The 15,405-nt window shown below is 37.2% G+C and overlaps 1 protein-coding gene across 1 annotated transcript in view; it reads right to left on the bottom strand.

Moving 5' to 3' along the window:
* Positions 1-15,405, bottom strand: part of LOC118188453 (uncharacterized) — a 537,164-nt gene that overhangs the window by 323,984 nt on the left and 197,775 nt on the right. The window contains exon 5 of the mRNA XM_085812498.1: positions 8,216-8,805. Within this exon, the coding sequence (XP_085668624.1) occupies positions 8,216-8,805 (590 nt within the window). The remainder of the gene's footprint in view (positions 1-8,215; positions 8,806-15,405) is intronic.

Below are 15,405 nucleotides of genomic sequence, written 5' to 3'. Positions count from 1 at the left end.
TTGAATGTTCCCAAAGCAAGTAAGGCGGAATACTGAACCTGATAGATCTACTTAAAAAATTATTTTAAGAGATATTTTTCTAAAGGTGGAATCGGGCTTCCTGAAGAGACGTTGTATTTATAAATGTTCCGCTGTTGTCTCACTTGTCTGATCTACAGTGAGCTCAAGCCTACAAAATTCCTCGTTTTAGCTGAAGTTTACACCTGTCGTTGGCAACAGCCTTCAGCAGCTTACTGGAGACAATGCCACTTAGCACACTTCCGCTCCCAATTTTGATGGAGATCATTCCGGGAGGGACGGGTCCGAGAGTTTCCTAATCCTCTTCCCCTACCACCAACCTCTGGAGAGGACTTTCGGCTCGCCGCACATTTAGAGTGCCCCATGCCGCACGGAGACTGTACATTTACAAACATCCATGTCTTCTCCAGTATTCGAACCCAGGCACGGCAGTCAGCGATGCTAACTACTATATCGGTTGGGCGGCAAGGGTTCCGTTCGAAGGAACAAACCTTGAAGACCCTGTATTATATCATTAATAGTACATACTGAACTTATGTAGGATAATGAGCATAACACTATAAGGCATTTCTCCCGGCTTCTTAACCAGCCTTCGTGGTGTAGTAGTCTGCACGCTCAGCGCAGACCGCGGTTCGATTCCCGGCGAAGGCGTTGCTAATTTTTCATCTCTCCGGCCTCAAAATTACCCAATGTCTCTAGAACACTATGAATAATTATTTTAAGTATAATATTATACGATATGCGTTTCGATCCAGCATAAAGAACAGAAGTTTCTGCTTGCTCTAAGTACTGACGAATTACATCATTTCCGAAGCCTAAATCTTTTTGTAAGCACAGATACTTTTAAGCATAGCATAAAAAGTACTGCTACAATTGCAATGTTGTTCTAAGGTTTCGGTCAGCATGACACCTGAATTTCAGGCTACGTGACGTTTCTGATTAACGTGATGTTGCATAGCTAGATGTAACAAAGAAAAAAAAAAAAAGCAATAGCAATGCCTATTTTAATGCGTCAAGTCACATAATATATTTTGAAATTTTGAGTCCTATTCGCACATTTAGTCATCTCACGCTCGAGTGCTGCTCAGGGAGGAAAGGTAAGGGAAGCGCCACTGATATTGCATCCGCACGAGAGGGAAAAGATGACGTGCAAACAACTAAATCGTATATGTGCATGGAAATTGAACACTTCGTCTTTTGCTTCGGAGGGAATTGCAGCCTTCGCTGCCATCAGATTGTTAGTGTGCGTGATGGTAGTGGCGGTGCTAGACGATTTAATTTTTTGTTTTCACTTCTTTTAAACTTACATTCTCGAATTCCATTAGAGAAGTATCTCTAATTTAATCAATTCGGTTCTCGTTTCGCGGCAAGTCAAAAATGCATAAAAGCTCAAAGCATCTTCATTAAAAATTGTAAAATACAGAAAACCTAAATCTCTCATCAGTCAAAACAAAATCGTCTCACTGTATACAAAAAGACACTAAAGTTGGTGACTTAATTCATTATTCTTCTAAGAGTTTCAAATGTAAACAAATGGCGGCCTCATTACACTTAGCATCACTTTTAAATTCGTTGATTAATTATACAGCTATTGCATGCAGATGAGCTAGAGACATGGAAACCTTAACCGAAACATAAGAACAACATAATTCAATTACTTTTAAAGCAAAAAATGTTTAATTTACCAATATAAAAGAATTAAAAAAACTGAGTTCACGCAGCCGAGTAACAGAGTGGGTATATATTTATACTTTTTGTGCGGCTGATTGCAACCAAAAAGGGAGTTGCACAACTACATGTTATAGCAGTCCTATATGCAAAATTTCAACGTTCTGCGGCTACTCGTTTTTGAGTTATGCGGGATACGTACGTATATATGTAAATACGTACGTACTGACGTCACAAAAAAATCTCTTCCGAACCCATTTTAAATCCTTTTTGCAATCCATTGTAGGAAAAAAGAGTCCTTTATTCTGTCCTTACTAATAGATATCACACAAAAACATCGTAGAATTGCATTCGATAGCGGTCAAAGTGGATATTTTTATTGAAACAGGATACCCGAAAATTTTCACGATTACAATACTTCTTTTACTTCGTACAAGGAAGTAAAAACTAGTAATGAATGAAATCGTAGGGATGGAGTGCGTATGCTTTTCCAGTCATTCTCCAAAGAATTTAATGTCAGTCGCGTCTTGCGTTCTTTGTACAATGCTAATTTAAAGTATTAGGTAATTCAAATCAATAAAAAGAACAGTTCTTTATTCAAGGTATAAAATACAACTTCTGAATCACCGTGCGTTTTAAATTCAAATGAACGACCTCCAGCTTCGCAAACCATTTAATAATCTGCATTTTCACGCGTGTTTTCAGGGTGATGTGATTACCCAAATAACTTATTGGGTTGGACGTTCGTTAACCTGATCTTCTTTTTTTATGAATCTTGAATATGATTATAAGAAAGAAGTGAAACACAGTAAAAGCGCTGTAAGATTCTCTCCACCCGCAGCGATTTCAACCTTTTTGACCGCGAATTTTTGATGCGTCACTCCAGTTGCAGCTTAACATTATTTATTTCAAGTTAAGAATCTTATACAACACGCTCAGTGTTTTTAATTCCTTGGATCTAACACAAAATGAGCTATATTAAGCTTTTCTGGTATGTTGATTATAGTATGTTGAATAGTCATCAAATTCTATTTATAAAACTATGTTTATTAGCTGAGAAACATACATATAAATCTGATGAGAACACAACATGATTTCCTTGCACAGAATATTAAATTATAAGCGTTTTCCCCCATTTCATTTACATGCATTTCCTCGAATTTCATTAGATATATGTTTCTTTCTATCAGTTAAGTTGTCACTTTGCAGCAAAGCAAAAATGTACAAAAACTGAAAACATCTTCATTAAAAACTGTGAAAATAAATAAATAAATAAAATTAAAAAAAAAAAAAAAAAAACTGAAATTTTTCAGATTTTAAATTACGTCCAAAGGGGCGTTTTTTTAACGTTTTGAGTGTTACCTTTATTTATTAAATATCATGTTCTTTGCACTTAAACCATAAAATTCAGTTCAAGAGCAATATCGCAAAATAATGTTAAATTAAGCATATCTTTAGAATTTCCGATATACACAGTCTCGCGAGCTGGAGATAAAAGTATTTTTTTTTTTCTATATAACGTTGCCATTTCTCGCTTTTAAAGCATTGAGTTTGTAAATCAAAAATTCGTTTAAGTTTTACAAAATATAAAATCTATAATAAAACAAATTCCAAATTTGGGATTTCAGATGCCCATATTCGCAGTAGGATTTCGTCATTCAAAATTCGATGGCTCTATGTACCATTGTTTTATCACAATGCGAGAAATAGACAATCATTTATGCAGATTTTTCATTATTTAATTTCTTCAAATATAATGCAGGACTCTAACATTTTGTGGCAACAGTTTGAAAAGTGAACCGACGTTTATGAGTCCGACGCAAAATGCCAAAACGAAAGCAATAGTCCTTCGGGACTGAAATCCCTTTGGACTAATAATACTAATAATAAAAACACTAAATATAAATTCATACATTTTTGTAACGATTTTGATTTTCTCCGTGAATTCAAATATTAATTTAAAATACAAACGCAAATTCAAATATTAATTAAAAATTTCTCGCTTTGTGATTAAGCAACGATACCTAGAGGCATCGAATTTTGAATGTCGTAATCCTACTACGAATATGGGCATCTGGAAGCCCCAATTTGGAATTTGTTTTATTATCGAAAACGTTAACGAATTTTTGATTGACAAACTCAACGATTTCCAAGCTGGCAACGGCAACGTTGTACAGAAAAAAAATATTTTTATCTGCAGCACGCGAGACTGTGCATCGGGAATTCTAAAGATATTCTCATTTAAAAATTATTTTGCGATATTGCTCTTGAACTGAATTTTATGTTTTAAGGGCGAAGAACATGATATTTAATAATTAAAGGGTAACACATAAGATGTTATAAAACAACGACCCTTTGGACGTAATTTAAAATCTGAAGCCTTTCAATTTTTTTTTATTTTATTGTATTTTATTTATTTATTTTTATTTTTGTTATTTTTTATTATTTATTTATTTTCTATTTTTATTTTTTTATTATATTTATTTATATTTTTTGTTATTTATTATTTTTTATTTTATTTATTTATATTTTTGTTATTTTTTATTATTTATTTATTTTCTATTTATTTATTTATTTATTTATTTATTTATTTATTTATTTATTTATATTTTTGTTATTTTTTAGTACTTATTTATTTTCTATTTTCTATTTTTTATTTTATTTATATATTTATTTATATTTTTGTTATTTATTATTATTTTTTTAATTTTATTTATTTATATTTTTGTTATTTTTTATTATTTATTTATTTTCTATTTATTTATTTATTTATTTATTTATATTTTTGTTATTTTTTATTATTTTTTCATTTTATTTATTTATATTTTTGTTATTTTTTATTATTTTTTCATTTTATTTATTTATATTTTTGTTATTTTTTATTATTTATTTATTTTCTATTTTTTATTTTTTTAGTTTATTTATTTATTTATTTATTTCCTATAGTTTGGTAATTGAAAGGATTTTGATGCTGAATGCGTCTAACCAGAGAAGAATGCATTCCGACCTATGAATTAAATGAAGAACCGATCTATGAATTAAAATAAGGAGTAATTGTTGAAAATGGAAGCAAACTGAAAGAAAGCAGGTTTCAATAGGCAGACGGTTCCCCTTTCGGTGGGCGTTCTCCCGACAGACGACCTTTCCAAGGTAAAATTCCGAGATGCCGTTGAGCTTGCCGGCATTCCATTTTCTGCCCACTCTTTCCGACCGGTCACATCTCCTCCTTCGTCCCTACCCCAAGTGGTACCGCCCCGCCCGGCACATCTCTCCGGGCGCGCAAACAATAATGGCATCGGCACATTCTCTGGAAAAGGATGGATACCGCTTCTCTAAAGATGTCACGATTCGGTATCGAGAGAACGAATGAGGAAATAAGGGATGGCGCCCCTTTTTCCCGACAGAGGTCAAGTCGTGAGTTGGACAGGTATGTATTTTGGAAAAGTCCCTTTCAAACAAACAGGACGTTGAAGATGAAGATCGTCACAAAACTGCCCGTGCCGTTCATTTCATCGGTATCATTTTCAGACCAGCTTATAAATCCAAATATTAATGTATCTTTTTTTTTTTTTTTTTTTCCTACTTGATTCGTTATCTATTATGGCACGACTCTGGAAACAGTGGAACATCCGGCTGTGTTATAGGGGTGCTTGGGTCTCAGGGCGAAACAGACTATCTGATTACTTGTCTGTCACTGCAATGCATTAGAGTGTGGAACTTCACAAACCACAAAGCAGTCCAAGAAAGGCCTTGAACGATAATGGATACGATGATAGATTAACACGTTTAGGGATACGCTTTTTTTTTTTTTTTTGAAAGGCCACTTAAGCGAGCAATTTATATAATCATTTCAATTGGCAAAGGAATATGCAAAGATAAAGTTGAAATTTAAGAGCCAAAACTACAGCCGGATTCTATCTTTTGTACTACCCAGATACCACTCGTAGCAGAATATCCTTCTTTATTTAATTATTATTATTATTGGCAAACATAAATGGGGCATTGCTTTTATGCAAATAGTACGCATTCTGAAAGGCTTTTAAACAATATTACGTACACACATGAAAGATATATGAAAAGAACTACAAACTCACCAAGTTTATACACCCTCTACAAATATTCGGTATGTGTCCCTTTAATGATATGAAACACGTCCAGACGATAATCGAGCTCATTTCATCCATTTCGTAGCATTGTCGTCCAGAAGTTCGTCTTGTCAATTGAACATATGTTCGGAATACCACAAAAAACTGTGTGGAAGATTTTGCGTCAACAGCTGCATTTCAAGCCATAGGTCCGGGGTTCGATCCTCGAGCTGGGCAAGGTTCACTTAGTCTTTCATCCCTTGTGTGAGTCGATAAAATGAGTACCAAGTTCCCTTGAGGACTAAAAACTGGGGATCCTGCGACAAGCTGACCACTTGTCCAGGCAAAGATGTACAAGCATCCCGGAGCCCATGGTCTAGAAAGCAGATTTCAGGGCACTGCAGGCTGTCTAAGGGCTGTTGTGCGGCCGAGTTTAATTGCATTTTAAACCGTACCCTGTGTAACTCCTGCATCAATTAAAGTCGGAGGATTACGCCCGTCGAGTGGATTTTTGAGTGAACATTGGACGACGACGATATCTCCACCAAGATGATATTCAGCGATGAAACAACGTTCCACTTATCCGGAAAACTTGATGAAATAGTGAAAACACTTGGTGAATTTGCGGCTCTTTTCATCAATTCGTCATGTGTAATTCTTAATGTTACGAAATGTACTATCAGGTTCAATGTTCCGCCTTACTTGCTTTGGGAACATTCAAAGACCTGACTCGGAACAGGGAGCTTACTAAAGCTATGTTCAATAAATGTGGGAAGTAGACAAGACACACAGAAAGGGTATACGAAACCCTTTATTATTCACTCTTTACAATGATTTCCGGACTTCGGAATACAGAGACCAACCACTTGTGGTCTGAACGTAAGAATATAAAAATATTAACTAAACTTTGGAATAATAAACAAGGGCCTACGTGGAAGATTGGCCGTATATTAACAGGAAGCCGTATGTAGTACAGAGAACTGTTAACACTACGATACGTTTAAAATTAATAAGAGGATTAAACCTCTGGCCTGGAAGGCAACCAGCAACCGAGTAAAACTGCTAAGGCAAGCGGCCTGCTTCTACTAACTCCTTCCTCTCTCTCGCTTGGCAAAAAGCCACAACTTAAGTACTTGGCGTTCGCCAGACAAATTTGCATAAATAAGTTAAAGCTTTTAATTCTGGCCGGAAGTAGAAAATAAGAAGTGATAGTAAAGATTTAAAATAAAAATAAACGTTAGTAAAACTTAAGATCCTTACAGTACAAGCGCGGTGAGATAGCTTCCCCGCAAAGCAGTTTTAGGGTTGCCATAAAATGGCAAGGGAAGGCAGGGTGGCCATATTTGGCGACAAAATTGGCGATATCCCATGGACGGATGGAGAACCTTCTGGAACGAATTCTTACCGGTTTAGTCCTGAATGTTCTCGAACAAGAGCCGAAAGCAATATAAATCCTGCCGGTCCGGAGTCAGTATGTCTCAGAGAGTGTGCCTCGTCTAGCGACCCGTGCGAAGTCGATGAAGTTAACAGCCGGGCGCCGAGTGGGTCGTCGAATGCACCTAAGGAGTCTGTTAGTGTATCGCGGTTAGTGCATCGTCGAGAGAGCGTGCTGAGCTCCGGGAACGACTGAACCGAAGAATCGGGAGCTGTGCTCGTGTATCTTCGAGTGCATCGAGAGTTGTAGCGTGGAGAGTCTCGAGAGTACGTGGAGTTCCGAGAACGACGAAGCAGAGTCAGGAGCTGTACTCTGGTGCTTTGCAGTGAAGCTGTCTCCACCGTTATAGCCTGACAGTGTGAAAGTTGTCTCGCTGATTGTTCCAGCGTGTTTATAGTAGTTCATCGACGACTGTAAAATGTGTTTTGGAGCTGTCCTGACAATATTGGTAAATAAAGTGTGTTTCGATACTTCATGCGGTGTCGTCGTTATTCACTCCAAAACTACAAACCCCGTACGAACGTGAAGGAAGAAAATAACGTAACAACTGGTGTCAGAAGCAGAAAAGAAAAACGCAACAGTAATACTTTTGAAAATATAGCCTTTTTCATAATGAATGAATCATTTATGCTAGGCCAGTATAAGTAACTTTCATTTTCTTATTTGCAGTGAGAAAATGATTAATTATTATTTTGTAAAAGTTTTTTTTTTTTTTTTTCCTTTAGAAGAAAGTTTTATGAAAACAGAACCTTAAGAGAAATCACAGGGGATGTGTAGATAATTAATTTCACACCAGTTGCAGTTTAAGGATTGCAGAACATAGCAAAGTTAACTGCTGAGATAACTCACCCCGTCAAAGGAGCAGAAAGACTCATTAGATGCAAATCAAAGGTCTGTCGACCTATAATATGCAATAAAAACTAAAAGCTCTTTATATCTTGAAGAAAGGGCACTGTAAAGCTATGCTGATAACAGTTTGAAACAATACCTTAAAATGATCTTATCCTACCTTTTTGCATGCGCAGACACTCGTCCACTTCCTTCAGGAGATCTTCGATGCAGCGTCGCCGATCGTCGCTGAGTCCGTCCATCTCGCAGGGCGTACTTCCGTTGCCGGAAGCAGTCGAGGGGACAACAGCTTTCTCTCGGATGTTGACGTGGCCCCGGGTGCCCCAATCGATGCTGATTTCGACCTCACGAGGAGCCGAGAGCACGAGCTGATCCAGAGCTTGGAGAATATCTTCAATGGGCCGTTGCTGTGAGGACACCCCGTCTGTTGGTTGCGTTTCTGGAGACTGCTGCAGATTTGATCTAACAGAGTCTTCAGGAGAAAGAGGGCTCCAGAAGCTGGTTTCTGAAGATTTTTCTGGAAAAGTGACTTCATTTGTGGCCTCATCCTTCTTGATGGTGTCCACACGATTGTTCACGGGAGAGATGACTCTTTGGCCGACGGCATTTTCTTTCGGAGCAGCGTCTATTACACAATTGTCATTCCCACTCTTGATTGAAATTTCAATTTTAGGAGAAATATTTTCAGAACTCGTACTTTCAGTCTCCATTTCCTGTTGACATAAAGCAGGCTTGGCCTTCAGGGATGGTCTGAAATGAAATTAAAGGACATTAAATGCATCTCTAGCGGTTATTACTTAGGAAAACACATCAAAGGACACTTATATGCATTCCTAAAATATTCTCTTCTTGAAAGTAACTACTATAAAATAATTTTTAAAATCTGAAACATAATCTCGAAAGAAAACCTTCGTTTCGGCACATCATATACTTTTTACCTAAGTAATTTTCTCTTTCTTTACGTTCGTACGTTACGGGGTTCGGGCTGATTTGGAGTGAATAATAACAACAGCACTTGATGAAGTATCAAAACACATTTTACCGGCCAGTATTTTCAGAACAGCTCTAAATTCACGTTTCACAGTCGTCGAAGATCTACTATAAACACGCTGGAACAATCAGCGACACAGCCTTCAGGCTATCACGGTGAAGACAGCTTCACGGCAAAGCCAAAGCACCGGAGTACAGCTCCCGACTCTGCTCGGTCGTTTTCGGAACTCCACGTACTCTCGAGACTCTCCACAATACAACTCGCGATGAACTCAACGACACACAGAGCACAACTCCCGACTCTTCGGTTCAGTCGTTCCCGGAACTCAACCCACTCTCTCGACGATGCACTAACCGCGATACACCAAGAGACTCCTTCGGTGAACTCGACGACCCACTCGGCTTTCGCTGACTACCTATCAACTCATTGGACTCTGCGCGGACTAACTGACTGTCCGCGTACCAGCAGGGTTTATGTTGCTTTTCGCTTGTATTCGAGAACATTGTGGGCTAAACCGGTAAGAATTCGTTCCAGAAGGTTCTCCATCCATCTATGGCATATCGCCAATTTTGTCGCGAAACGGGCGATTTCTCGCCAGATGTGACAACCTTGCCTTCCTTTGCCATTTTATGGCAACCCTAAACCTGCTTTGCGGGGAAGCTATTTTACAGCACCTGGACATTTCGTAACAATATATATAATAAATATAATGTTTTTTTAAACTGATACTGCTCAGAGCTATCTGTAGCTCGATCTATCAGCTGGAATGCCACCAAATTTGGCAGTGGGGGGGCTAATGATTACACAGAAAAAACGATTCCGTGAATAGAAATTAGTTCCAAAAATTGCCGGTAGGAGAAATATGACGCTGCTACAGTCTAAACAGCTGAGAACTACATACATCAATAGCAAAGAAGAAATTTAAGTGCAACACCGCTTTAACGCAGCAAATGCAATGTCCGGCGGGTTACAGAGATGATATTTCGGTGCATCATAACACTTTATTCAATAAAAGCGCTTTGTCGGAGAGCGCATGGGACAACACAGCTCGTGATTGGATAATTATTGATGGGACCCTTTATTTCCCTACCATCCTATCAATAAATTGCTCAGTTGTGTCCCAACTGGACTTTTAAGCCCCCATTTTAACCAAAAAGAAGTGGAAAACTTTTAGCATTTTTGTATGTTTAACGCAAGATGTTTCTCATGCGTAAAGAACTATAAAAAAAAATTTGCAAACTCTTTTTCAAAATATAAAGTAACTTGGGACATAAGGAATTAGGATCGTCGAGATCGGAACTCCACTAAGACAGAGAGTGATCTTCAAATAATTCCACCGGGAAAAAAAAAAAAAAAAAAAAAAAAAAAAGACATAGGGTTATATCCGGGGGGGGGGGCGGCGGCGATGCAAGTGGAATTGAAGCGACTTAATGATCCTTTCTTCTGTGAAGTGCTGGCGCAACTGTCGCTGTGTCGATAGACCAATAAGTGGTAGTGCTCCATCATGCACGTGCAGGTTAACTTGATAGTATCTCTGCTGAAGTTGCAAAATAACAAAACTAAACTACTCAGAAAATCATGATACCTTTGCGAGGTAACGGGAAAGGAGTGCGATCCTGTTAATGCTGTAGAGTCATTAGGATTTTTAAAGTATGAAACACGAAAAATGAGCAATGTCCTGGCCAGGACCCGAACCTGGAGCTCTCTAATACGAGTCGAGTGAGCTACCGTTACTCCACGAAGACATTTTGAAAGGAGGTACAAGATACCTTATAGTGTAATGTTCTCAAAAACGAATAGTCCGCGAATGAAATCTGCTGCCACACCAAAAAGTTAATTTTGCCGCCTAAGTGGTAAAAGTATGGGGCACAGCCCCCAGCCCTCCTAACCAAGATGAACTTGGTCATGTGACTTTTAAAGGGAGCTAGCCCATCTAACAACAAACGAGGAACCAGCGATCCACCCGTGCTAAAATCAAGATTACAAAAAGAAGAAAGCATCTAAATTTAAATTTATACTACAAGTCCCGGAAAACCAACAACTTCGGGAACCGAGTAACAAAAAATGTTAGTAAAATGTACACTAAATAATAAATAGGACCAGCGAATTTCATCTTATCACTGAACCTGTGACATTTATACTAACGAACATAATAAAATAGTAAATAAAAAGGTTACCAACTGAGGATAAAACGACACATAAAACAAATAACACTCACACAAATATCACATATACATCACTCATACATAAATTCCTATGGCCTCTTTTGTTGTATTTACTATCTTCATGATATTCCTACTATAGTTCACAAAGTTCTTGTAATTCTTTTTAAAATCACTACAATAATACTGCTTGTATTCCTCCCTTGCGCTCCCAGTAATCAGGCAGTTCTAAAAAAAATGTGCATCTCCAGTCACATTGCAAATTTTACACAAATTACTATCCTGTAGTGCATAGGCTGGGAATCGTCCGTGGCCTGTCATAATTTGGTTAACATCTATATCCTTATAAATTTCCATTTTCTTTCCTATGTAAATACTTTTTAATAATCCCTGATTTTTTTCAGACGACCCCCAGCCAAGTCTCCATTTTTATATAATCTCATTATATAATACTGAAATGGACTTCTTAGAATCTGGAACATATTCCATAGTAACATTTTCATCTGTGACAGCAGATTTTGCCAAGGCACATGCCCTCTCGTTCCCCTCATGTCCTTCATGTGCTTCCATTCAATGAAACTTTATATTATGAACACCCCGTAAACGCATATATAAATTCTTTATATCATTCACCAGAGAACTTTTATATCCAGGACTCGAGAGGTATAGTAGTTAGTGACTGCTGTGCTGAAGAGTCCGCGTTCGAATCCTGGAGATGGCATGGATGTTTGTGAATGTATAGCGTACTTATGTTTGTGAATGTATAGCGTACTTAGCGTATAGAATTTTCGTACAGTGCTGCCATGGCTCGCTTTGAAATCCTTGAGTTTGTTAATAAAAAACCCTTTAAAGTTTTACAAAATTTGAAATCGATCATAAAACAAATTCCGAATTTCTAATTTGGGCTTCCAGATGCCCATATTCGCAGAAGGATTACGTCATTCAAAATTGGATGGCTCTAGGTACAGTTGTTTCATCCCAATGCGAGAAAGGTTACATACATTTATGCAGTTTTTTCATTATTTAATTTCATCAAATATAATGCAAGAATCTAACATTTGGTGGCAACAGTTTGAAAAGTGAAACGGGCATTCGGAGTGATTCGACGCAGTCTCGCGCGCTGGAGATAGTATTTTTTCTTTTTTTTTTCCGCACAGTGTTGCCATTGCTCTCTTTGACATCATTGAGCTCGTTAATCAAAAAATTGTCAAAAAGTTACAAAATATGAAATCGATAATAAAACAAATACCAAATTCGGGCTTCCAGATACCCATGTTCGGTGGAAGATTACGTTATTCAAAATTCGATGGCTCTAAGTGCCGTTGTTTTATCACAATGCGAGAAGCATACATACATTGATGCAATTCTTCATTATTTAATTTCTTTAAATATAACACAAGGCTCTAATATTTGGTGGCAACAATTTGAAAGTGAACAGACATTTAAATTTTTCAACGCAAAATGCCAAAACGAAATTAAAAGTGCTTCTGTGCTAACGCCCTTTGGGCTGAAAGGTTATTAGATTTTTAAAACAGTTGAAAAAAATGCTTCAGTGTTGTTTGCGGTCTAATTGTTAGTTTGATCATCTAAAAGCTTATTTATCAATCTTCTAATTAATTTTATTTACTTTTTAGGTCGTTCGACTCTCACCTAATTGACAATCGTTGAGAAGTCAATACTCTTTAAGAAGCCGAATCCGATTTCGATGGCTGTCACAACAATCTAAAAGGTTTCAGGATCTGACAACAGAGAACTGCAGACAGCACGCAAACGTTTAGAACAGAGCATTGTGCAAGAGTTAAAGTTTTACAGCATGATATCTTATCGACTTGCCAATTTATCTATTAATTCGCCGTCATCTCTGCGCTATATATGTGCACTGCTTCCGTAAACAATTCCATTTAGTCTCGAATATGGTCACAGTTAAGCAGGTTAATGATGCCCCTGACACTAAGCTGTCAACAAATACAGACATAGTAATTACGAGAAGACTGATTAAAAGGTATAATCCGATGTTTTCAATTAACAAAGAATAGCCATTTCAAAAGCAAGCATTCCGTTTTAAACAGATGCTCTCCGACACTCTTTCTCAAGATTAACGCCGAGATATTTTGAACCTATGATACTTAGCTTAATGTAAATTCTTTCCATCCATATTCAGAAATATATGCCCATTTCGTATTGTTGCGTGCGTATGGGCTCGTAAAAGATCGAATGCACGCGGAAACCAATGACAGCTGGATAAAATTTATGTTACCAAAAGAAACAGTTCACAGTTTTGGAATATTCCACAAAAATACTCGTATAGCTCTTCACAGTATCAAGTGTACAACTGGAATCATTAATCACAAGAGTACAGTCAGTAGTTAAACTTCAAACTACCAAGAACGTTAAACACAACGCAATGCATATCGCACCCAAAGAGCGAATCTAGCACGGAGATATCTCAATACTCAGAACTCGCGCTGATCTGAACAACTACTGACAAACTGCTGCTCTTCTCGTTCATATATAGTTTTTCCCTGGGCCCCCGAAAAATCTCTATACCTTCCACTTATTAAATTATTGGAAGGTATTTGAGGGCCGGATAGGTTACAGTTACAAATAGGATTCAATTACATTTATTCAATGACAATCCTGTACGTAATAGATTGAATGCACAAGTTCGATAAAAGGTTAATAAAGTTTATCCTTATCAAAAGAAATATAACAGATCGCTAGATTTTCCTCAAAGATATTCATATAGGCAAAACAGGTATAATTCTCACGCAAAACAGGTATAATCAGTAGCTATACTTTAAACTACTATAGCAGTTAAAATTAATAACAAAATAACAAGAATAAATCATCAATCATATCAATATTTTTAATGTACAGCATTTAGAAACAACTTAGTAAAATACATATGAAAAATAAAATAATGTGCAAGTTTCAGATGTGCAATGTCAAAAAATTAAAACTGGTAAATTTGAGAACAAATATCCTCAAAATGTTTGACAACGAAAGTCCTCCGGACAATGCAGAATGAATGTCCTCAGGATGTGAAATTGGTGAACTCCTCAGGACATCTGAGAATCAACATCTTCAGGACATCCTGTAATATCCCGGGACATAGCGACTTAAATAAGACATCCTCAGGATGTTAAATTACGATCTCCTCAGGACATCTGAGAATCAACATCCTTAGGACATCCTAAGTATGTCCCGGGATATTGCGACTTAAATAGGACATCCTGAGGATGTTTTGTGCTATGGGGGTGAAACGTTAAACAGAAGGCAATCTACAGCGCAGAGAAACCCGATCAACAATAATTACAGCAGCTAAGTAAACAAGAGAGTTGAGGGGTATCTCTCCGGCTTTTTAAAGCTTTCAATCGACTGCGTGAGATTCTAGTAATTTCTGCTTCTCAAGATTTCTGGAAAGCAAAAGAGAAGAATTACGGTTACAGGTAACACAGTGGCCAATTACATTTATTCAATTTAAATATAAATTACAAGATATTTATTTATTAAGTGTTTAATGCACGTGCTCTTGTATTTTTACTTTACCGGCGTAGTTTTCTCTTCAAATATGTCTCGTGCTGCATTGCATGAGGAACTAAAACAATTTTAATTATAATTCCACTAATATTAGCTTCTAAATACAAAATTCGTAACAATACTAATTACAGTTATATGGGGACGAGACCAAAATGTCGCCAAGTCTGGCCACTTCTGGCGATATGCCGCCAAATTTGGTGACAAAAATCAGTCGCCAAAACCATTGTCAGCTTAGCGATATCTCGCCAGTTTAGCGAGATAGCCATTCACTGAATGCAACACAATTCAAACAGTACTACAATTTCACATATAATTTCACTAAAATCATTTACATATATACAAAATTCATAGCAGTATCATATTGTAGCAAACTTCATCAATGCTGACCAGTCACGAACGTATTAAAATCGCTGAGCTGAACAATTTTTTTTTTTTTTTTTTTTTCCCACTAGCTCGATTGCTGTGAAGAAACTGAGCTGCTTTCGCGAGGCCAAGTATCTAGTCAAGGCCAACTAGCGACGGAGCAGAAAGTCCCTGAACACTGGTAATCCGTCCCATGTTCGAACGGACTGGCTGCATGGGCGTTTTCGTGGTTTTTCCCATGTGTAACACGTTTATACGAGCATCTCTTAGAAAGTCCTCCACGAAATCATCCTT

The sequence above is a fragment of the Stegodyphus dumicola genome, chromosome 1 (assembly GCF_044657685.1).
Source record: "Stegodyphus dumicola isolate Sdum_Otavi_A_Nest chromosome 1, ASM4465768v1".
Taxonomy (NCBI): Eukaryota; Metazoa; Arthropoda; class Arachnida; order Araneae; family Eresidae; genus Stegodyphus; species Stegodyphus dumicola.
The sequence above is the reverse complement of the archived record's forward strand: the minus strand, read 5'-3'. Positions and strand labels throughout refer to the sequence as shown.